Below are 25,345 nucleotides of genomic sequence, written 5' to 3' on the forward strand. Positions count from 1 at the left end.
GCCTCAGCTTCAGGATCTGTCCTTCCAGGGAGCACTCAGGGCTGGTTTCCTCCAGAATGGAGAGGTTTGGTCTTCTTGCAGTCCATTGAAAAGCATCAATTCTTCGGTGATCAGCCTTCTTGATGGTCCAGCTCTCACTTCCATACATCACTACTGGGAAAACCATAGCTTTAACTATACGGATTTTGTCGGCAAGGTGATGTCACTGCTTTTTAAGATGCTGTCCAGCTTTGTCATTGCTCTTCTCCCAAGGAGCAGGCGTCTTTTAATTTCGTGACTGCTGTCACCACCTGCAGTGATCATGGCGCCCAAGAAAGTAAAACCTCTCACTGCCTCCATTTCTTGCCCTTCTATTTGCCAGGAGGTGATGGACCCTCACTAACTCAGGCTGCAGGTTGCTCAGGTCAACTGCATACAGGCCCAGACAGGGGGGGGGGGTGTTAACCAAAACTCCTCCAGTCCCTTAGCAGGAGATTCTTCCTGAGCCTCCCCTCTGGGAAACTGGTTTCACAAGTATTGACAGCTCCTCTTCCTCCCCCCTCCCTTGAGTTGGAAGGTCCGTCATTCCTGCACTCATTTTACCAGGCGAATCCAGTGGGTAGTTTCTTAACGGGAGAGGGGCAGCCTGAAAGACCTAGACTGGCTCCCAGTACATTTCCAAGCACAATTCAAAGTCTTGGTGTTGACCTTGAAAGCCCTAAACGGCCTCGGTCCAGTATACCTGAAGGAGCGTCTCCACCCCCATCGTTCTGCCCGGACACTGAGGTCCAGCTCCAAGGGCCTTCTGGCGGTTCCCTCCCTGCGAGAAGTGAGGGTACAGGGAACAAGGCAGAGGGCCTTCTCAGTGGTGGCACCCGTCCTGTGGAACGCCCTCCCACCAGATGTCAATGAGAAAAACAACTACCTGAAGTCTTTTAATGGGGGGGAGGGCTTGTGTTTGAAGCGGGGCTTGGCTGTTGGGGGGCTTAGCTCAGCAATGCAGCAGTTGCTCTGCATGCAGAAGGACCCCGGTTGAGTGCTTGGCATGCAGAAGGAGGCCCAGAAGGAGACCCCAGTGAGACTCCCCGTGAGGAGGAGAGGCAGTTGGGGGGAGGGGGCCGGGTCCCCATGGAGCCCCCAGAGCAGGAGGCCAGAGGCAGCGCCGTCCCGTCTCCTTCCCCTCCGGACACAGGGAGGGACTGCTCTAATTTCGTAGCTCTAGGGATGCGCGCGTCTCAAAAGGAGCCGGAAGTGTCGCCGCGAAGTGCGCCGGAAGTTGCCAGAACGGAAGAGGAGGAGGGGCGTCGCTGAAGAGCCCCCCCCCCGTCGCCGCCGCCCCCCTTTCTATTGCAGACAAGGAAAGCGGACTAATCTGGAGCCAGGGAGGCGGAGGACCAAGAGGTAAAGAGGGAGGGAGAGGAGGGGGGGGATAAGGGGAAGGGGGGATAAGGGGAGACGCCCCCGTAAGGAAAGCGCCCTCCCTGGGGCCCGTCGACAGGGGCCCCGATCCAGGCCCCGACCCAGGGGGGAAGGGGGGGCCCAACACCTGCAGGGATCTACACCTGGCAAGATCTCCTGGGCAGCAGCAGCACCGCCAGACTCCCCTTTCTCTTTCCTGGGGGGCCGAGAGATGCTCAGCTGCCCTGCCCCCCTGGGACGCCCCAAGCAGGGCTGGGGGTGGGGCTGAGGCCCCCCATTCTCCCTGGGGTCGTGGGGCGCCTGGCTGGGGCAACGGAGAGAGGGAGTCCAGGGAAGGGTTAATGGAAGGGGGAGGAGCCTCGACAGAGACCCCTCCCCCCCTCCCCTTCCATCACATCTTATTCCCCAGCCTCCCTGCTGGCAGTCCCAGATCATCATTGCCATACAGGATTGTCCTGAATACCACCATTTGCTAGCCAAGCCCAAACCCAAAATTCCCACTGAGATGATGATTGATAATATTGTCATTTATCCATTTTAGACCCCTAAGTAGTAGCAATTGCAAGGACATTGTGCTGCTCTCCTCTGTACAGTTCCACCCCTATTTCAGACCTTGTGGCCGATTTAAATGTTTAGCTGCTGATAACATGGCAACGTTTAGCAGGTGATAGTGGAGGTTTAGCTGGTGATAAACCACAAGTGATATTGTGAGTTTTGGTAATGATAACATTACGATCTTTATCTGCTAATAGCCCTGCAATATTTAGCAGGTGATACTGTGAGGTTTAGCTGCTACTAACATTACAGCGTTTAGCTGGTAAGTTATCGCAATGTTGAAAAGCAGGTGTTGCCTAGCCCTTGCACACACTGTGATTCATAATATATTGCCAGCTCAGTATTAGGAAACAGTTATCACTATGTAAACTTCAAACCAGTCTTGGGCAATATACCAATATATCGCCCAGCTCTAATCATGACCTATATTTCTGACCCAGTGTATCATTGCTGATTTTACCAGTTTGTCCCCAGGAATCCCTGGGGTCGTGGGGCGCCTGGCTGGGTCCCTTTTGGGAAACGGAGAAAGGGAGTCCATGGAAGGGTTAAAGGAAGGGGAGGAGCCTCGACAGAGACCCCTCCCCTTCCAGCACCCCTGACCCCCACCCCCATCACCCAGCCTCCCTGCTGAGGGTCTTGGCTGTCCCAGATCATCTCTATTTACTAGGACTCATCTCCATACTTTGGATTGTCCTGAATACTACCAGTTATATCCTAGCGCAAACCCAAAAGTCCTGCTAGGATGCATCTTGGCTTCCCTGCTGATGAAGCTGAGTGTGTGATGATTGAGAATATTTTCGTTTATCCGTTTCAGACCCCTAAGTAGTAGCAGCTGCCAGGACATTGTCCTGTTCGCCTCTGTATAGTTCCATCCTTATTTCAGACATTGTGGTAGATTGCAATCAGGGTGGATTTGATATAAGTCAAATTGATTTCAATCACAATTTACGGTAAATCACTAGTCAGTATGATTCTATTTAAATCAAAAATTTCTGATTTGGTTACACTATTAGAAGTACATAGACAGATAATTATGAAATCATTCTGAGGTTTAATAAGTTTACTGTCTATATTTGGACAACATTTCCTTAATAACAACTTAAACAATTTATTTAACTAAAACAATAATATTATAGCATGTTGGTAAAAATATTTTTTTAATAAAAAACAACCACCAAGCAGGCTGAGTTTTAGCGCACATGAAAAACTCAGAACTTAAGCATTTCACCACCTCCACTACCAGCCACCCCTTTGGATTGGCTTCTGCATCCAGGTGCCTATTCTGTACAGTTAAGTATTAGTGCGGTTGTTGGAACCCAGTTGGATTGGGAAGAGGTTGCCATCCCTGAAGAGCCTTCAGAACTTGCCTCAAGTCTGACTTGCACAATTATTACACAAAGACCCCAAGATGTGTGGAGTATTCTGCTCACAAGGTTGCACTTTCATTTTTACTGCTTCACACTTAGCTACTTGTGCAGATCTCTTCCACTGAAAACCATCTGTTCATTGAACAGTTTGTTCTGGGGATAAGCTATCGTGTGCATGCACACTTCTTCAGATTGGACAGTCTTCTACCTGAAATTTGAGAAACACTTTCTCTTTCCTCTCAATAATATCTCTTTCAAACTGTGAACTTTCAGTCCAAAAACCTCTCCCTTTATCTTGTCCAAACAGGATGATTTGATGGTATTGAAACCAATCTGCCACCACACCTCCCACCTCATCCTGTTTATTCAGTTTTATTTCTTCTTCCAAAAAGTCCAACAGATCTCTGTAAGTTGCCCTTTGCTTCTTCCGTATTGCATTTTAAAAAAAGCTGTTGCTTTTGTGGGTGGAAGCCAAAGAGGTGTTTTTCTTTCCAGCAGATTATTATATTTATCCCATACTGTAAAAAGGATTTTCTGAATAACCTGATTCATAGAGCTCCTGTGTGTTTTAGTTTTATCCTGCTATAAATAAGCGTGCCAACCAAACATATTCTTACGACCTTTGTTCTAAGAAAAAACCTGCTCCTTTCCCCTTATGGGGTATTCAAGAGCCCATATAGTCCTTAGGTGGGTTCCATATTGGTAGGAGAAAATAACAGAGGCCAACCAGAGTATATGGGAAGCAAAGCGGCTAGTAAGCCGGATCTTTATTACCCTGTTGCAACAGGGTCCCCCCCTCACCACAACCAGGAGGGAGGTGTGCAAGGCCTTATATAGTCTTTTGAAATTGCCCACCCAAGACCCCCCCCCCCAAATATCATACAGAAGGAGACTGTCTACAGCAGGAATACATCACAGGAGGCGGTCTACAGCAGAAAACCTGTCCCCAAGGATACCTGTTAATGGTCACTAACTGCATTATCTGGGCAGCCTGGCCATTCTTTTGTGATGGTAAATACTTTAGTTCCTGAATCCAGATCACAGGCCCACCCTGTTCATCCCTCCTTAAGACAGTATTTGTAAGCACAAAGACAATGGGAAGGCTTCCATTTGCCTCCTTTGCTGCAGAGGAATATTTGAGTACGTTTCTGAGCACAATTCAAAGTGTTGGTACTGACCTTTCAAGCCCTAAACGGCCTCAGTCCTGTATACCTGAATAACTTGTGTGTTATAATGGAGATATGTTATAAGATAGTCTCAGTGTATTTTAGAAAGGGAGTTATGTGAAGGGTTTTTTGTGTTTTATCCGCGTTTCTGTGTAAATACTGTGTGTCAGACTGAGAATGTCATTAGGAAGGTCTAGGAAAGGGTGCACCTGCTTCTGAGCATCAGAAATGAGCACGGAAAGAGTTAATATCATTAACCTACCGGAATCTGCCCCCTCCCTTTGTAACAAGCAGCTGTAGTTGGGATTTAATATCAGCTCATGAAAAGTTGGGCAAATGACCCGGAAAGCGGCCTGGCTCCCTCCGTCTGAAGGCGGAGACATGCACCACACGCCATAGTCGAATTCGGCTGGACTTGCCATGGGAACGCAGAAGGGGCAAGCAAGGAAGGGGGAGACGGTCAAAGAAACCTGCTCTCACACAAGTGCCCCCCCCCGCCAATTCCGTAACATTAGCAAAGCCCAAGTTCAAACACCACCCCTATTTAATTTTTTTAATGATATTTATTAAAGTTTAAACAATTACAAAAAGCAAAAATGAACATACCGCATTAAACAAAAACCAAACAATACACCACAATATAAAAAAAGAAAAAAAGACAGAAAAATAAAATCCTTTAAATAAAAAAGAAATTTAAAAAAAGAAAAAGCATCGTATTTCCTTTGTTCTTTCATTAGCTTGTTTCCTTGACCTCCTCACACCTCCCTTTTTTTTGTATTCTAGATCAATTATCCATTTCAGCAAATTCTTTCCTTCTTTTTAAATATTTTATCCTGTAATTTATCCTAGTATAATATAGTCTTACTTTTCCTCCTCTCACCGATTAACAATCAGTTACAGATAGGTAGCCATGTTGGTCTGCCATAGTCAAAACAAAAAAAAATTCCTTCCAGTAGCACCTTAAAGACCAACTAAGTCAGTTCTTGGTATGAGCTTTCGTGTGCATGCACACTTCTTCAGATACACACGATTAACAATCAGTTATTCCCAACTCCTTTATATCAATCCTGCTAAAATCACATAAGATCATTCCAACATCCTTCTAACCATTATTAGTTTTACCATGTTTCTGCTAAGAATTTGCGTTACTTTATTTAACCTTATCATACCGTAAAAAACCTTGAGGCTTAAAACTTAATGCTTATTTACACATGATTCCATATAACATTTCTACTAAAGCCAGACAGTTTCATTCCAACATTTTCCCTAATATTCATTAATTTTCCACTGATTCCCCAAATTAAAAATTTTCTTTATAGATTTTCCAATTTTCCTCCAACGTCCCTTTTTCCTGGTCTCGGGTTATGTCCGTCCTTACTGTCCAATCCATCTTAGTCCATCAGCCTGGTAGTCTTATGTCCGAGGCCCTTAAATCGCTTCCATGCCCCTTCTGCAGATCTTCTTCTTGTTGTTTATACTCATTGAGGAGTAGATCTCTGGGGAATTTCAACCCATACTTATGTCCATCTCCCCTCATCAAACCTTCCCCTTCCCCACAGTCCCACTCCCCACAGTCATCAATATAATCCAAAGAATATTTAGCAACATATTTCAAAGTCCCTCCAAGTTTAAGAGCCTCCTCAGCTCCAAATTCCTGCCCCATTCCAAATTCACTCTTCCAAAACAACGGCTTATGCTCTTGCATGGCCTCGGATCTCTCCATTTGTACTGCTTGAGGTGCCGTCGCTACCTCCTCCGTTGTCATTTGCCCTTGCATTTGCACAGTTGAACCAATTTTCTGAGTTGGTCCCTGTATAATTTCTGGGTCAATATTCCCTGTTTGTTCACATTCCCTGACAACAACAGTCATCAAATCCAACTTCTCATTCTTCAAATCCATCTTCTTATGCAGCTGCTCCAGCAAAGCACTCGTCTTGCAAAAAACAAGCACCAGAGCTTCCTTCACACACATTTTTATTCAAGGTCACAGTCTGTTTCCACGATCTTAATCTTGCAGCTGTGAAATCCTCAAGTAAACTGCAGCAACAATTTGACAAGCTCCCTCTAGAGGAGACAATTTCTATTTGTAACCGTCTTTTCAAAGCATAACAAAAAATTCCTTCCAGTAGCACCTTAAAGACCAACTAAGTTAGTTCTAGGTATGAGCTTTCGTGTGCATGCACACTTCTTCAGATACACAATTTTCCTGCAACGTCCCTTTTTCGTGTGCATGCACACGAAAGCTCATACCTAGAACTAACTTAGTTGGTCTTTAAGGTGCTACTGGAAGGAATTTTTTGTTTTGACTATGGCAGACCAACACGGCTACCTATCTGTAACTTTTCAAAGCATATCCAACAAAAGAAAGTTACTTTCAATTTTCAAGTATTTTGTTTCTTTAGAATGCAAAAGGCAACATTGGAATCAATTTGTTTCTCTTTTTTGGCTATCTGTCAAAATGTTCCATTCGCAGCAAATGGACGTCTCAGACAATTTCTGTCTCTGACCCCCGTTCCCAGGTTTGAGACGGTGGAAACTTATTTTTCTTTACTCCCTCTCCTGCAGGCTTAAACGGTCAAATTGGGGATTTTGGTGGTTACAAAAGAAAGAAATTTCGACCTTTGCAAAACAATTTTCCAAGCTATTAGCTTACAAGATTTTTGCTTCAGACTATTTACAAAAAGCGGAAGGCGGACTTCCTGTTTTGAACCTTCCCGCTTCGATGCCAAATTAGGGTATTTCTTGATCCAATTTTCCGTTTCTACTCACGGGTACTTGTTTAGAGTCCAATTGTCAACAGGAAAAAGTCAGCGCTCTCCGGCAATGGCTATGCAGCTTCCCTCCGTAAAAGTAGCAATCAGTTCGCAGCACTGCGCCGCTCACCCTATTTCGCTCCGGAGCCCCAAAATGGGGTTCCCCGCGAATAGGGGAGGTGCTCCTGGGGCACTGTCGAACCCCACATTCCCAGGCTTCCTCCACCTGGGGTTTCTAGCGGGTCCCCGCCTTCGCCGCGGCGGGAGGACCCAGTTTCCACGGAGCCCGTTCCTCCGGTCGGAGGAACTCTGCCATTCGCCGATGGCGCTAACCCGGAAGTCCCAAACACCACCCCTGTTTAAAAGAGGCCCCCGTAATGACTACACTGGACTGCCCTTTACGGTTGCTGTAAGTCAGTGTTTCCCAACCGGTGTTCCGCGGCACAATAGTGTGCCGCGAGACTTTGCCTGGTGTGCCGTGAGAGGGAGGCGGGCTCCATGTGCTTAGAGCAACAGGCTGCCGCCCCAAGCCTCGCGCGCCCGACGGGAGCTCCTGCCGGGTGCGCAAGGCTTGCAGACACTCGCCCGAAGCACGGGGAGCCCTCCGTAGGGCTCCCTGTGCTTCGGGCAACAGGCTGCCGCCCCAAGCCTTGCGCGCCTGGCAGGAGCTCCTGCCGGGCGCGCAGGGTTGCAGACACTCGCCCGAAGCACGGGGAGCCCTCCGTAGGGCTCCCTGTGCTTCGGGCAACAGGCTGCCGCCCCAAGCCTTGCGCGCCTGGCAGGAGCTCCTGCCGGGCGCGCAGGGTTGCAGACACTCGCCCGAAGCACGGGGAGCCCTCCGTAGGGCTCCCTGTGCTTCGGGCAACAGGCTGCCGCCCCAAGCCTTGCGCGCCTGGCAGGAGCTCCTGCCGGGCGCGCAAGGCTTGCAGACACTCGCCCGAAGCACGGGGAGCCCTCCGGAGGGCTCCCTGTGCTTCGGGCAACAGGCTGCCGCCCCAAGCCTTGCCGCCTGGCAGGAGCTCCTGCCGGGCGCGCAGGGTTGCAGACACTCGCCCAAAGCACGGGGAGCCCTCCGTAGGGCTCCCTGTGCTTCGGGCAACAGGCTGCCGCCCCAAGCCTTGCGCGCCTGGCAGGAGCTCCTGCCGGGCGCGCAAGACTTGCAGACACTCGTCCGAAGCACGGGGAGCCCTCCGTAGGGCTCCCTGTGCTTCAGGCAACAGGCTGCCGCCCCAAGCCTTGCGCGCCTGGCAGGAACTCCTGCCGGGCGCGCAGGGTTGCAGACACTCGCCCGAAGCACGGGGAGCCCTCCGTAGGGCTCCCTGTGCTCCGGGCAACAGGCTGCCGCCCCAAGCCTTGCGCGCCTGGCAGGAGCTCCTGCCGGGTGCGCAGGGTTGCAGACACTCGCCCGAAGCACGGGGAGCCCTCCGTAGGGCTCCCTGTGCTTCGGGCAACAGGCTGCCGCCCCAAGCTTTGCGCGCCTGGCAGGAGCTCCTGCCGGGCGCGCAAGGCTTGCAGACACTCGCCCGAAGCACGGGGAGCCCTCCGGAGGGCTCCCTGTGCTTCGGGCAACAGGCTGCCACCCCAAGCGGCATATAGTCAATATAGGCACAGAGTTAATTTTTTAAACATTTTCTAATGGTGGTGTGCCTCGAGATTTTTTTCATGAAACAAGTGTGCCTTTGCCCAAAAAAGGTTGGGAAACACTGCTGTAAGTTACTCTTCCAAGTCCCCAAAGCGCGTAGCAACTCCGGTCTATTTTGCAGGGCTGTTGTAACGGGGACACCCTACGCCACCGCCCAGGGCAGCCCAAAGTGACGTATAACCAATCGATGTTGTTGTTGTTGTTGTGTTCCACGGTGAGACTCCAAGGTCTTCTGTACCATGTTTCCTGTGCAGCGGATGTTCAGGTTGCGAACGTAATCCGTGCGGGAGGCAGATTCACAACCCGCAGCGCTGGGTCTGCGCATGTGTGGGTTGCAATTCGGTGCTTCTGCATATGCGCAAAGCGTGATTTAGCGGTTCTGCACATGCGCGAGGGCTGAAACCTGGAATTAACCTGTTCTGGTACTTCTGGGTTCGGCGTTGTGCACAACCCGAAGACACACAACACGAAGCGTCTGTAACCCGAGGTATAACTGTATTTTGGAAGGCAGCGAGAAGGCTGTTCTCAGGGCCTGCTCCACCGTGAGGGAAACTGAGGCAGCCCCCTCAGGCAGCAGATGCAGGGAGGGGCAAGGAGGGGACGGAGCTGAGTCCCATTTGGCCTGCCCTGATTTAACCCTCTATCCCAGGCATAGGCAACCTAAGGCCCATGGGAAAAACTTTAAAAAGTATAAGAACTCACATTAGGTAGTCAAAAAATAGTGATTTAAAGAAAATGCTTATTAAAAAATAAGATAATCACCTTATTTTTCGCCCTATAGGACGCACCATCCCATAAGGCGCACCTAGTTTTTTGGGGGGGAAATAAAGGGGGGGAATTATTTCCCCCCCCCCCAGGCACAGGGCTGGGGCGGGGGAAGCCCAAGCTTCCCCTGACCCCAGCCCCCAGAACAGGCAACTCTCTGCAAGCCGTGGGAGTCCAGCGCCGGGCTCCTGCGTCTTGCGGAGATTTGCACGAAGCCTGGAGAGCTCTTCAGCGAAAGCCTGCATTCGCCCCATAGGACACACATCATACCATCTCAATACCCTCTCTTTCATTCCCTTGTTTCATCGACCTCCTCTCACCTCCCATTTCTATAAATTATTTCAGCAAGTCCTTTCCATCTTTCTCTATTTTCTGTCATATAGTTATCTCAACATATTTTAACCTTATTTTCCATTAATACTAAAATACTTATTTATGCTTAATTCCTTATAACATTTTTACTAAAGCCATATAATTTCATTCCAACATTTTTCTAACACTCATTAATTTTACATTACAGTGGTGCCTCGCAAGACGAAAAGAATCAGTTCCGCGAGTCTCTTCGTCCTGCAGTATTTTTCATCTTGCGAAGCAAGCCCATTGACGGTTTAGCGGATTAGCGCTATTAGCGGCTTATCGGTTTAGCGGATAAGCGGCTTAGCGGCTTAGAAAAGGGGGGGAAAGGGGGGGAAACCACAGGAACTCGCAAGACATTTTCGTCTTGCGAAGCAAGCCCATAGGAAATTCGTTTTGCGAAGCACCTTCAAAACGGAAAACTCTTTTGTCTAGCGAGTTTTCCGTCTTGCGAGGCATTTGTCTTGTGGGGCACCACTGTATTTCCATAGATAAACTTTAAACCTTTCCCAATCTTCTTCCACTGTCTCCTCTCCCTGGTCTCGGACCCTGCCAGTCATCTCCGTCAATTCCATATAGTCCATCAACCTGGTGATCTTCTGTCCAAGGCTCTTAACTCTTTTCCAAGTCCCTTCTGCAAGTCTTCTTCATATTTATACATGCACTTTGCTTTGTCTTCTGCTGATCTTGTTCTTATTTTCCTTCCTTTGATGCTGAAGAGTAGATCTCGGGGAAATTCCCACCTAGCAATGTTTTTATTCCTTCTCGACAGCTCAGCCAAATCTCCATAGTTAAAACTAAGATATTTCAGGACGTATTTCAAAGTTCTAAATCTGGAGGTCCCCACAACTCCAATCTCCTCCTGACCCAAGTCCAGGTCCCAGAGGTCAATAAATCCCTGCATGAAGGGATCTATCCAACTTTCCTTCTCCAGTCCAAGCAGGGTTCCAATCCTCAAAATTTGACTTTCCCTAAATTCAATTATAAAAGGCATCAACTTATAGTCATCAAATTACATCTGTAAGGCTGGGGCTCTCTCCCTGTCCACTTGTGCTATTTTAGGTTCAACAACGACAACTTTCTCCCCTGCCTTCTCTACAATTTGCCATGTCAAAGTAGATCCCTGTATCAATTCCTGAATAGTTTCTGTATTAATGTTCGCTTTTTGTCCAAAATTAGTCACTTTTTGTCCCAAGTTACCAATTTTTATAGTCATCACATCCGTCTTCTTATGGAGCTGTTCCAGTGAGTCATTTATCTTACACAATGCAACCACTAAGGCTTCTTCTGTCAACATTCTTAACAATCCAAGGTCAGTCCCAGATTCTCACAGTTTTTTATCTTGCAGCTGGAGATCCCCCCAGCTCAACTCATGCAACAATTTCAAAAGCTTCTTCTAGAGGGAAACAATTTTGATTTGTATCAATCCTTTTCCCCTTCATGGATCACTGCCTTGCCATGGCGAAGGGGCTTGAAGAACTCAGAGAAGCTATGAACTATGCCAAGCAGGGCACCCAAGATGAACAGGTCATAGTGGAGAGTTTTGACCAAACGTGATCCACCTGGAGGAGGAACCGGCAAGCCACTCCAGTATCCCTGCCAAGAAAACTCCATGGACAAAGACAACAGGCATATAAAAGTTATGACGCTGGAAGATGAGCCCCTCAGCTCGGAAGGCGTCCAACATGCTACTGGGGAAGAGCGGAGGACAAGTACAAGTAGATCCAGAGCTGATGAAGCGGCTGGGCTACAGCCGAAAGGACGTTCAGTTGCGGATATGCCTGGAAGCGAAAGGAAAGTCCAATGCTGTAAAGAAAAATATTGCATAGGAACCTGGAATGTAAGAACCATGAACCTGGGTAAGTTGGATGTGGTCAAAAATGAGATGGCAAGAATAAATATTGACATCCTGGGCATCAGTGAGCTAAAATGGATGGGAATGGGCGAATTTAGTTCGGATGACCATCTTATCTACTACTGTGGGCAAGAAACCCGCAAAAGAAATGGAGTGGCCCTCATAGTCAACAAAAGAGTTGTGAAAGCAGTACTGGGTTGCAATCTCAAAAATGATAGAATGATCTCGATACGAATCCAAGGCAGACCTTTTAACATAACAGTAATCCAAGTTTATGCACCAACTACTGGTGCGGAAGAAACTGAAATTGACCAATTCTATGAAGAGTTACAAGACCTTATAGAAGTGACACCAAAGAAGGATGTTCTTCTCATTATAGGAGATTGGAATGCTAAAGTAGGGAACCAAGAGATAAAAGGAACAACTGGCAAGTTTGGCCTTGGAGAGCAAAATGAAGCAGGGCAAAGGCTAATAGAGTTCTGTCAAGAGAACAAGCTGGTCATCACAAACACGCTTTTCCAGCAACACAAGAGACGACTCTACACATGGACATCACCAGATGGGCAGCATCGAAATCAGATTGATTATATTCTCTGCAGCCAAAGATGGAGAAGCTCGATACAGTCAGCAAAAACAAGACCTGGAGCTGACTGTGGCTCAGATCATCAGCTTCTTATAGCAAAATTCAAGCTTAAAATGAAGAAAGTAGGAAAAACCACTGGGCCGGTAAGATACAATCTAAGTCAAATCCCTTATGAATACACAGTGGAAGTGAGGAACAGGTTTAAGGATTTAGATTTGGTGGACAGAATGCCTGAAGAACTATGGATGGAGGCTCGTAACATTATACAGGAGGCAGCAACGAAAACCATCCCAATGAAAAGGAAATGCAAGAAAGCAAAGTGGCTGTCCAATGAGGCCTTACAAATAGCGGGGGAGAGAAGGCAAGCAAAATGCGAGGGAGATGGTGAAAGATACAGGAAATTGAATGCAGATTTCCAAAAAATAGCAAGGAGAGATAAGAAGGCCTTCTTAAACGAGCAATGCAAAGAAATAGAGGAAAACAACAGAATGGGAAAAACCAGAGATGTGTTCAAGAAAATTGGAGATATGAAAGGAACATTTCGTTCAAAGATTACCATAATAAAGGACAAAAGTGGTAAGGACCTAACAGAAGCAGAAGACATCAAGAAGAGGTGGCAAGAATACACAGAGGAATTATACCAGAAAGATATGGATGTCTCGTACACCCCAGGTAGTGGGGTTGCTGACCTTGAGCCAGACATCCTGGAGAGTGAAGTTAAATGGGCCTTAGAAAGCACTGCAAATAACAAGGCCAGTGGAAGTGATGGTATTCCAGCTGAACTATTTAAAATTTTAAAAGATGATGCTGTTAAGGTGCTACACTCAATATGCCAGCAAGTTTGGAAAACTCAGCAGTGGCCAGAGGATTGGAGAAGATCAGTCTACATCCCAATCCCAAAGAAGGGCAGTGCCAAAGAATGCTCCAACTACCGCACAATTGCACTCATTTCACACGCTAGCAAGGTTATGCTTAAAATTCTACAAGGAAGGCTCAAGAAGTATGTGGACCGAGAACTCCCAGAAGTGCAAGCTGGATTTAGAAGAGGCAGAGGAACCAGAGACCAAATTGCAAACATGCGCTGGATTATGGAGAAAGCTAGAGAGTTCCAGAAAGACATCTACTTCTGCTTCATTGACTATGCAAAAGCCTTTGACTGTGTTGACCACGGCAAACTATGGCAAGTTCTTAAAGAAATGGGAGTGCCTGATCACCTCATCTGTCTCCTGAGAAATCTCTATGTGGGACAAGAAGCTACAGTTAGAACTGGATATGGAACAACTGATTGGTTCAAAATTGGGAAAAGAGTACGACAAGGCTGTATATTGTCTCCCTGCTTATTTAACTTATATGCAGAATTCATCATGCGAAAGGCTGGGCTGGATGAATCCGAAGCCGGAATTAAGATTGCCGGAAGAAATATCAACAACCTCAGATATGCAGATGACACAACCTTGATGGCAGAAAGTGAGGAGGAATTAAAGAACCTTTTATTGAGGGTGAAAGAGGAGAGCGCAAAATATGGTCTGAAGCTCAACATCAAAAAAACGAAGATCATGGCCACTGGTCCCATCACCTCCTGGCAAATAGAAGGGGAAGAAATGGAGGCAGTGAGAGATTTTACTTTCTTGGGCTCCATGATCATTGCAGATGGTGACAGCAGCCACGAAATTAAGAGACGCCTGCTTCTTGGGAGAAGGGCAATGACAAACCTAGACAGCATCTTAAAAAGTAGAGACATCACCTTGCCAACAAAGGTCCGTATAGTAAAAGCTATGGTTTTCCCAGTAGTGATGTATGGAGCTGGACCATAAAGAAGGCAGATCGCCGAAGAATTGATTCCTTTGAATTATGGTGCTGGAGGAGACTCTTGAGAGTCCCATGGACTGCAAGAAGAACAAACCGATCCATTCTTAAGGAAATCAGCCCTGAGTGCTCACTGGAAGGACAGATCGTGAAGCTGAGGCTCCAATACTTTGGCCACCTCATGAGAAGAGAAGACTCTCTGGAAAAGACCCTGATGTTGGGAAAGATGGAGGGCACAAGGAGAAGGGGACGACAGAGGACGAGATGGTTGGATAGTGTCTTCGAAGCTACAAACATGAGTCTGACCAAACTGCGGGAGGCAGTGGAAGACAGGAGGGTCTGGCGTGCTCTGGTCCATGGGGTCACGAAGAGTCGGACACGACTAAACAACCACAACAACAATCAATCCTTTTAAGCACAGTTCAAACAATAAAGTTAGTTTCAATTTTCAGTTACTTTTACTCCTTTTTAAACGCAGAGGGAGACAATGGAAACAATGTATTTCTCTTATTTAACTAGCTGTCAACGAACAATCTATTCACATTCAATGGGCAATTCCAAAACGTCGATCTTACTAGCAGCCCGTTTCCAGGTTCAGAGTGGTGGCAATTTGACTTTCTTCACTCTCTCCTGCAGGCTTACAAGGTCCAAAATTTCCCCCCTCTTCTCCTGCTTCCAAGGGGGGTTTAGTGATTTTAACCAATGGAAGTTTAATCCTTTACGGAAGGCTTTCCAAGACTTTAGCTTGCAGCCTCTTTGCTTCAGTCTATTTGCAAAAAGGGGAGGCGGACTTCCTGTTTGAAACCTCCCCGTTTGGTGCCAAATTAAGACGTTTAAAGATCCAATTTTCTGTTCTACTCACGGGTAGTTGTTTTAGAATCAAATTGTCCACAGGAAAAAGTCAGCGCTCTGCAGCAACAGCAATGCGGCTTCACTCCGTGAAAGAAGCAGTCAATTCGAAGCACCGCGCCACTCACCCCACGTCGCTCCAGATCCCTGAAAACAGGTTTCCCCGCGAGTAGAGGAGGCGCAAAAGGTGCCAGCCGAATCCCACATTCACAGGCTTCTCCCGCCTGTGATTTTTAGTGGATCTCCGCCTTCGCCGTGGCGGCCAGACCCAGATTTCCACAAAGCAAGCTCCTCTCGATCAGAGGAATTCAGCCATTACTGGAGGCGCTAACCCTTAGTGTATCAAAGTGCGCCAATGGACATTTTTCAAAAATCTAACAATTGTTAATAAAGGCACTGAACTTATTTAAAAATCACCTGTAATCCTGATTACTGAGTGGAATAACTTTCCTTTGGTATTTTTAAATCTTAACTAAATGACGTAAAAATGTGTTGGAACACTTACATTTCACATAATTTTTAGTTGGTCATGCTAAAAACACACCTACTCTCTTCAAACGCCAACGGCTAACTGGCAGCCAGCGCAGTCGCAACTGTTCTACTCACACATGCATAGGCACATTTGGGTGATGTCGCGACACCAATATCATTTCTTGATATTGAAATATTATTGGTGTGTCAATGTCCCCTTGCGTCAATGTGCCCCACCTCCCCCCTTCCGCATTTTCAGAAGAGGTGGAAGAAGGGGAAAGTGTCCCCCCCCAGATAAGACTCCCATCCTCCCTGGCCATGGGCCATCCTTGCTTGGGCAGGTGGTACTTTGAGTCCAACCACATCTGGAGGGCCAGAGGTGCCTCAACTCAGCACAGAAGGTTCCTCTAGGGCTCAGTGTTACTTGGGAGTTGGTGGAACTGGATCTTAAGGGTTCTTGAGACATTTCCAAAGGATTGTGATTGGTATCCAGACCCTAACACTATAAAGCCAAGGTGTCCCCACTGAGCAGTTTATCAACCCTGCTGGCCGCTGGGGAAGACCTTCTGAAGGAAGTGGTTTGCCCCCAATGTTAATTCCTTCCTTCCTCCACTGCTGCTGCCCACACTAAAGGAATGTCTGGATGAAATCCCAGGGATGTCTGGCTCCTATTACAAAGAGATCCAGTTGATATTCTAGAATAAATTGTGGCTAAGATTCTGAGTCACAATCATGGCTGAGAAATACAGCCAGGGAATATGAAACTGATTTGAAGATTGGTTTCTTCTTTACACTTCATTATTATTATTATTATTATTATTATTATTATTATTATTATTATTTTACATTACATTCAGGAGGACACACCACTGGTTTCATCTTCTTTCTTTTCTTTCCAACAAGCAGTGTTATTCACCTTTAATACTCACCTATTTCAGTGTCACACATATTTTTATCTTGTGATATTCAGATGAAGAGAGGTATAACAATTTAATGTATTTTTGGTTTCTATGGAAGCCGCCCAGAGTGGCTGGGGAAACCCAGCCAGATGGGCGGGGTACAAATAAATTATTTTTATTTTATTTTATTTTATTTTATTTTATTTTATTTTATTTTATTTTATTTTATTTTATTTTATTTTATTTTATTTTATTTTATTTTATTAATAATTCCCAGTTGGAGCAGAGCTAGATTATCCAGAAGCCCTTGGCCACCTAGAGCAAAGGAGGAAGAACAGTGAGAGAGGCCTGGACAGGGAATCTCTGCTAAGATAAGCCAGTGTCAGGAGGCGGGTGCGAGACCTGGTGGCATATAATTAGAAATCCTAATTGGGGCGGGTGTCTCAATCTGGCCTTCCCAGCGGTCAGGTTCCAGCTGCTTTCCTTCTGCATCTCCAGCTCTCTCCATTCCATAATGCAAGGCTGAGAGATGGAGGTCCAACCCCTAGAACATTCTCCAACTGAGCACTCCTTCAACCAATCACAAGAATCAAGCCTTGTCACTAAACTTATATATGGGTCTCCCAAAATGGTCAGTATGGACCTCCTGAGGCCAAAGGGACTGTGCAGGTGATGAATAAAGATCTAGAGGTCGAAGGGGACAAAATGTGGCCCAAGGGGTGGAGGATTATAGTGCAGCGGATGAAGAACTTCATGATGAACTTAGGACCCTGATGAATATTGGCCAGGTTCATGGAACATAGAGCAGCTCCCTTTCTTGTGAGAAACCACTTTTTATCAAATGTAAAGCCCACAGTTCAACCGTATTCTAATATAATACTGCTTCATTAACAATAATTAAGGGTTATAAAAGGCTGATGATGCATGACCATTATTTTACATTATTTCATTTGCCTAAAAATTTGGAGAGAGTGTAAAAGACTTTAAAATAAGAGCAGGTGCTAATTGTAATAGTACTTTGTTCTCTTCCTAGAAAACAAATAGGATTTTCTCCCCACCCCATCGAAAGAAGACAATGGAGAAGGCAGTCAGAATTCTGGTGGGCCATGTCCAATGGAACTAACGAAGAAACCATTTAAATAAATGGAGTGTGAAAAGAGAGAACATAAACAATTTGAAAGTATGGAGTGTGGAAAGAGCTTCACTGAGTGTGGAAAACTTAGAAAACATCAACAGAGTCACACAGGGGAGAAACCATTTAAATGCTTGGAGTGTGGAAAGAGCTTCAGTCAGAGTGGAGACCTTAGAATTCATCAACGGACTCACACGGGGGAGAAACCATTTAAATGCATGGTCTGTGGAAAGAGCTTCACTACTAGCGGAAGCCTTAGAATTCATCAACGGATTCACACGGGGAAGAAACCATTTAAATGCTTGGAGTGTGGAAAGAGCTTCAGTCAGAGTGGACACCTTAGAATTCATCAACGGAGTCACACTGGGGAGAAACCTTTTAAATGCATGGAGTGTGGAAAGAGCTTCACTGAGAGTGGAAAACTTAGAATTCATCAACGGAGTCACACAGGGGAGAAATCATTTAAATGCATGGAGTGTGGAAAGAGCTTCACTCAGAGTGGACACCTTAGAATTCATCAACGGAGTCACACTGGGGAGAAACCTTTTAAATGCATGGAGTGTGGAAAGAGCTTCACTGAGAGTGGACACCTTAGAATTCATCAACGGAGTCACACAGGGGAGAAATCATTTAAATGCATGGAGTGTGGAAAGAGCTTCAGTCAGAGTGGAAGCCTTAGAAAACATCAACGAACTCACACGGGGGAGAAACCATTTAAATGCATGGAGTGTGAAAAGAGCTTCACTGAGAGTGGAAAACTTAGAATTCATCAACGGAGTCACACAGGGGAGAAATCATTTAAATGCATGGAGTGTGGAAAGAGCTTCACTGAGAGTGGAAAACTTAGAATTCATCAACGGACTCACACGGGGGAGAAACCATTTAAATGCATGGAGTGTGGAAAGAGCTTCAGTCAGAGTGGAAGCCTTAGAAAACATCAACGAACTCACACGGGGGAGAAACCATTTAAATGCATGGAGTGTGGAAAGAGTTTCAGTCAGAGTGGAGACCTTAGAATTCATCAACGGACTCACACGGGGGAGAAACCATTTGAATGTATGGAGTGTGGAACGAGCTTCACTACTAGCGGAAGCCTTAGAATTCATCAACGGAGTCACACTGGGGAGAAACCTTTTAAATGCATGGAGTGTGGAAAGAGCTTCACTGAGAGTGGAAAACTTAGAATTCATCAACGGAGTCACACAGGGGAGAAATCATTTAAATGCATGGAGTGTGGAAAGAGCTTCAGTCAGAGTGGAAGCCTTAGAAAACATCAACGAACTCACACGGGGGAGAAACCATTTAAATGCATGGAGTGTGGAAAGAGCTTCACTGAGAGTGGAAAACTTAGAATTCATCAATGGAGTCACACAGGGGAGAAACCATTTCTGCTGCTCCAGAGAAGCGGACATGGAGCAATGGATCCAAACTACAAGAAAGAAGATTCCACCTAAACATTAGGAAGAACTTCCTCACAGTAAGAGCTGTTCGACAGTGGAATTTGCTGCCAAGGAGTGTGGTGGAGTCTCCTCCTTTGTTTTTGTTTTTGTTTTTTTAAAAATATTTTTTATTAACTGGCCAATCATATCAAATTAAATCACATCACATAAATTACAAATTACAAAGCCAAATTTTTAAATTTTGTTGGGGGAACCCATACTTCAAGCTCCAAAGGGGGATTCAGATCATCTTCTTCTTACTGCGTTAATGTCCAAATCAGTCCCAATCAGTCCAGACAAAGTTCATAATTCTATCCAGTCTTATCTTTGTGTTTCCACATCATATCTTGTTCATATAATTTCTCTTTTTCCTTTACGATCTCTTCTGTTAGTCTCCTTAAGCCGATAAGCAAATATAATAATCCTGTGTGGATTTCCCATTTCTCCAAACTAAGCCCAGATGGTTTCCATATATCTCCTTCGTAGATAATATCGCTCTTTCCATCATAAATTAGGCATTTGTCGCTCTTAAGTCCCACCGAGAAGTTGATTTCTCTCTTTCTCCTCCCAGACCCAAGAGCTCCAACAAAGCCTCCCAAAATGGCGACGGCATTTTTAACTGCGTCATTCCAAAACTCTTAGCTTTCCAGCTTCGTCTTGAAACATTGCTTTGGTTCGAAAGTTTATCTCCACACAGTCTTAAATCCACAGCTTAAGTCCTTAATTTCTGACTCATTAGGGGAGGGGATTCTTGTTTACTCACATAAAAAAAAGGAAAGGCAGGTTTTCCCCCCCCTCAGTCATTTGCTGTACCGTATCTTGACGTATCTTCTCATATTTTATTCTTGTCTTGTTATCAGAGATCTCTTCTGTCAGCAGTCTTTGCTCCCTCTTTTTCCTTGAAGTATGTGCAATTTATCTTGTCCAAATTGTTTCTTTTGAAGATTCTTGCAACTAGTGGCGCGAATCAGGGACGGCGTCCAGGAGTGCCAGAATCCCACAGGAGGGCTTTGTGCCTAGTGCCCCCACCCCCACAAATTCGGCTCCTACCTGTGTTTGTACATGTTTACAAAAATTCTTTAAATATTCAACAAAAGGTTTCCACTCCTCTTTAAAGTCTGCCTTGATTTCTTATTTTCATAGTTAAATTTGCCAATTTGACATATTCCATCACTTTTAACTGCCGATCTCTGGATCAAGTGTAGCTGTCTCTTGATTTGGCCATTTTTGTGCATAAAGTACTCTTGCTGCCTTCGTTTATATGAATTCCTGTCCTAGTCCTTTATTTACCAATAATCATTTTTGTTGTTGTTTCCTTGTGAAAATATGTGTAATTTTATTTCATTTGGTTTTGTTGTTCAAACCATTCACATTCAATGAAAACAATTTTAAATCCATCATTGAATCCTTTAAACAGTTTTAAGGCCCCTTTCCCCTTATCAGCTATCTCCCTCCTCCAGCTCTTCTACTGATGCATCCATCTCCCAGCTCTTTTTTAAAATATATTTCCTCTAGAATGCCTCTGCTTTTTTTAAAAAAATAATATTTATTCAGAGTTTAAAGGTTACAAAAAGCAGAAAAAATATAAGCAATACAAAGTACAAAAAAGAAAAAGAAAAGAAAAATAGGATAACAATACATTCACTTAAACAAACAAAAATAGAAGAAAAAAACAGATTAAACCTTTACATTACTTTCTTCCTTTACTTATTTCCTCGACCTCCTCACACCTCCCATTTTTGTATTCTAGTTCAAATCGTTTTTTTCAGCAAATCCTTCCAACCTTATTGTCATTTAAGTAATTTAGTTTAATTTAATTTATTATGATTTAACGTCCTCTCTTTCATCAATTTCATCAACTCATTTTCATTAAATCCTTTATATCATTTCCACCAAAACCACCTAATTTTCTTTTTCCAACATCTTTCTAACAGTCCTTAATTTTACAATATTTTGGAAGATATACTTTAATTTTTTTCCAATCTTCTTCCACCGACTCTTCTCCTTGGTCCTGGATTCTGCCAGTCATCTCAGCCAGTTCCATATAGTCCATCACTTTCGTCTGCCATTCTTCTCGGGTGGGTAGTTCTTGTGTCTTCCAATACTTTGCGATGAGTATTCTTGCTGCTGTTGTGGCGTACATAAAAAAAGTTCTATCTTCCCTTCACACCAATTGGCCGACCATGCCCAGGAAAAAGGCCTCTGGTTTCTTTTGGAAGGTATATTTAAATACCTTTTTCATTTCATTATAAATCATCTCCCAGAAGGCCTTAATCCTGGGGCACGTCCACCAAAGGTGAAAAAATGTGCCCTCAATCTCCTTACATTTCCAACATTTATTATCGGACAAATGGTAAATTTTTGCCAGCTTGACTGGGGTCAGGTACCACCTATAAATCATTTTCATTATATTCTCTCTTAAAGCATTACAAGCTGTAAACTTAATACCTGTGGTCCATAACTTTTCCCAGTCAGCCATCATAATGTTGTGTCCAAAATCTTGTGCCCATTTAATCATGACAGATTTAACCATTTCATCTTGAGTATTCCATTTCAACAGCAAGTTATACATTCTTGATAAATTCTTAGTTTTAGGTTCTAACAATTCTGTTTCCAATTTTGATTTTTCTTATCCAAGTTATAAACCTCCCTTATTTGATAATAGTGAAGCCAGTCTCGTACTTTAGTTTTTAAACTGTCAAAGCTCTGCAGCTTTAAACTATCTCCATCTTGTTCCAAAATTTTGGCCAATTTGTCTCCATATTAAGTTTTTTCAGAGCCTTAGCCTCCATTGATGACAGCCACCTTGGTGTTTTACTTTCAAGCAAATCCTTATATCTCATCCAGACATTGAACAATGCTTTCCTGACAATATGGTTTTTAAAAGCTTTATGTGCTTTGACCTTATCATACCACAAATATGCATGCCATCCAAAAACATTATTGAAACCTTCTAAGTCCAAGATGTCCGTGTTTTCAAGAAGCAGCCAATCCTTCAGCCAGCAAAATGCAGCTGATTCATAATAAAGTTTTAGGCCTGGCAGGGCAAATCCACCTCTTTCTTTGGCATCAGTTAAAATCTTAAATTTTATTCGAGGTTTCTTGCCCTGCCAGACAAATCTAGAGATATCTCTCTGCCATTTCTTGAAACAGTCCATCTTGTCCAAAATTTGCAGTGTTTGAAACAAAAACAACATCCTAGGCAATACATTCATCTTTATCGCAGCAATTCGGCCCAGCAGTGATAACTTCAATTTTGACCATATTTCTAGATCCTTAGAATGCCTCTGCTTTTATTGGCCCTTGCCATCTTTGTTACTTCCCTATGTACATAAAAAAATTCCCTTCCAGGAATTCTCAACTAAAGGGAATTGAATTCTTCTTGAGCGTATCAGCCAGAAACTTATAGCTGGTTCTTTTCTTCAGCAATTTTGAGCATTGTAATCAGTTTTCTGGTAGTGTGTTTGGAGTTCTTGATCTTGAGTTTCATAAAATCAATCAAACTCCTGGTAGTTTATTTGCTTTTGCATAAGCTGATTTCACTCTGAAAGCAAGAATCTCCATCAAGTCGGTTTTTTCTTTCTTTCTCCTCTTGTTTCTCCTTCTCTACTTGGTTGAGGGTGTCTTCCTCGTCTGGCCCATAGTCAAGTTCTTGTTAACACCCAACATTTTTATAGCTTTCCACTTTTGGCAGAGTGCTCCGATGTTCCAGTAACCCCAGAGCCTTATGGGGGGGCCTATACCCACACTCTCTCTCCCACCCCCATGGCACCTGCAGTAAAGTTAGTACTTTGCTCAAGTGGAGAGTGAGGCCTTGTGGGAAACCAGCAAGAATTATGGGAAGTAGGTCCTGTTGCTTTAACCCATAGACCCGTTGGCTCCAAGGGTGTGAAAGGTTTACTATGGGAGAGGAATTCTCTGGGTAATGTGAAGGGTTGACACCTGTGAGGGAAGTTATGGATATCCAGCCGGTGATGTTATCTCCCTGTTAATTGCCCAAAGGAGGTGCATCTGCATAAGCTCCAAGAAAGGGAGGAAACATCTTTGATCTAGGCTCTGGAGTCTTAATTGGCCCAGCTGTCAGAAGTTAAAATTATTAGCCCACAAGCTGGTCATTGGAGAATTCAAATGTAACCAAGAGTGGTGATTGGGCCTGGGGGATTGGATTCCACGTGCAAATTAGGGATGAAAGATCTTGAGAATGGCTGGGAAGGTGTGCTCTGCAGTCTGCAAAATCGCCTGGCTGCTGCTGATGTTCCACCTAAGCAGCCGTTCTTTTGTGATGAAGATTTTCTAAGACCTCTAAATGCGGATTTCTGAAGGACTCTGAACTATCCTATCTTTGCCTTAGAGTGTAGAAGTGAGTATTAGCTAGCTATATTTTGCAACGTTTTTATTTTCTCTTTACTTGTAATTTACCAAAAGATGTGCCTGCTTTTTAGCATGTTCTTTATGTTTTAAAATAAATTTTAAGCAAGAAACTTTCTCTTGTATTGTGTGTGCCTATCCGGGGGAATAGCTAAATCCAACGTCTAGCTTCTTGGTTGCGCCTTACTAAAGAATTTCTGCCTGCAAGCTTGTGGAAGCAACTTGTAGTTTGGGGTTAACCGGTAACAAAGAAGCACGGCCGTCTCCCTTGAGCTGTGGCTTAGGGTAACCCTGGGACAAGGGAGTGGTGGCAGCCTTACCAGTTCTGTTTCGTCCTGTTTCTGAAAAGGTAAAAGGGTCTGCCAGCCTTGCTCCAGAAACCTGGTCTGGCCGGAGAGCAAAGACAGGTGAGGGAGGGGCTAATGGTTGGGGACCAGTTGACCACAGGACCTGATCTGCTGCGGAGGGTGCATGGCAGGCGACTGAACTCCGATGCGACAACCTGGAAGTCCCAGAGCGGTGCATCAGTTAGAATGGGATGCTTAAGAAACCTCTACAGATTCTCAAGGGGGAGAAGAAAACCTTTAGATGTATGGAGTGTTTGACGTATTTCTATGAGTGCTCACTTTCCTTCCCATCAATGAACTCAGATAATGGGAAATCAGTCTTAAATGCATGGAGTGCATGTGAAGTTCAGGTATTTGTATATAAAGTTGTATAGACAGGTCTTCAAAGAAATGACGGTCATGTCTCACAAGTATAATAGCAGATATAATATAATGTTAGATAGGGAGGGGGAGAATCTGGGGTGCTGGGGTGAGTGATGGTGGGCTGAGAGGCAGCTGATTTTGGGGCCTTGCTGGAGAGAGTTGGAAATGTTGGTGTTAGGAGTTGTGGTGGTAGTTTGGGAGCAGGGTTGATGGGATTAGTATTATAGGAACAGCATCATAACTCCCATTGATGGAACAACAAAGACACCAAAAGATGAAAAGCATCTTATACATTTTGATGCTATGGCCTGTCGGCTACGCAAATAAAGTCTATTCATTCATTCATCTTATACATAGAGTGAAAGGGCTTAAGGTCAGTGAGAAAGAGGAGGATTGGTTTGAGAAGATACTGAATTATTTGGGTAGGTTTGAACAATTTGGGGCAATTAAAATGTTAAAAGTTAAATAAACCTTGTGGAAGAAGGAGGAGGAGGAGGAGGAGTTTGGATTTGATATCCTGCCTTTCACTCCTTTTAAGGAGTCTCAAAGCGGCTCACATTCTCCTTTCCCTTCCTCCCCCACAACAAACACCCTGTGAGGTGAGTGGGGCTGAGAGACTTCAGAGAAGTGTGACTGGCCCAAGGTCACCCAGCAGCTGCAGGTGGAGGAGCGGAGACGCGAACCCGGTTCCCCAGATTACGAGACTACCGCTCTTAACCACTACACCACACTGGCTCTCTTGAGGGAGGAGTGTTAAGGTATATAGAATTGTACATATGATTGAGTTGAATATGTTGTTATTGATTATTATTGAATATGTATGCTATTGAATATTGTATACCCAATGTATTTTTAATTAATAATAATCCAATATAAGCAACATTAATACAATACCAATTCATAATACAATTTAAAAAGCCAATTATTCTATTCCAAATTAAGCATTTTTGGATGACTTCCCATGTTGTGGTCTTGGGGAGATGCTGTTGTTGTTCCTTCTCCTGCTTCCATTCTTTTTTAATTCAAATAGTTCAGTTCCAATGTTGCTCCTTTATCTTCGCAGCCACTGACGTAGCCACTTGGTTCGTATTTAGCTATTCCATATCTTTCAATTTGACAGAGGGGTTTATATCTTGTAACTTTCTATCCATTATTTCCAGTCTCCCCCCTCCCACTCCGATAACTTGATTCTTGCTGCACAATCGACTCCGCCATGTTTCATTGGCATTTTGC

At 44.7% G+C, this 25,345-nt stretch overlaps 1 protein-coding gene and 1 long non-coding RNA gene across 3 annotated transcripts in view; one reads left to right on the forward strand and one right to left on the reverse strand.

Annotated features, from left to right (window-relative positions):
- Positions 1–1,197: 1,197 nt before the first annotated feature.
- On the forward strand, positions 1,198–20,239 carry LOC310836141 (uncharacterized protein; the record flags this gene model as incomplete). The annotated part of the gene is made up of 3 exons (XM_083721052.1): positions 1,198–1,380; positions 17,497–18,324; positions 20,178–20,239. The coding sequence occupies exons 2-3, from the start codon at positions 17,607–17,609 to the stop codon at positions 20,237–20,239; spliced, it is 780 nt and encodes a 259-aa protein (XP_083577178.1). The 5' UTR covers positions 1,198–1,380; positions 17,497–17,606.
- Positions 20,240–20,290: 51 nt separating this feature from the next.
- Positions 20,291–25,345, reverse strand: part of LOC310838151 — an 83,717-nt gene continuing 78,662 nt past the window's right edge. The window contains exons 2-3 of one of the 2 annotated variants that reach the window (XR_014560732.1): positions 22,320–23,773; positions 20,291–20,554 (exon numbers count right to left, since the gene is read on the reverse strand). This is a non-coding gene — a long non-coding RNA (uncharacterized lncRNA). Of the gene's footprint in view, positions 20,555–22,319; positions 24,594–25,345 lie in introns of those variants that run through there. The other variant, XR_014560733.1, reaches the window with a different exon arrangement.

Source organism: Podarcis gaigeae (genome assembly GCF_964106915.1).
Source record: "Podarcis gaigeae genome assembly, chromosome: 2".
NCBI classification, from domain to species: Eukaryota; Metazoa; Chordata; class Lepidosauria; order Squamata; family Lacertidae; genus Podarcis; species Podarcis gaigeae.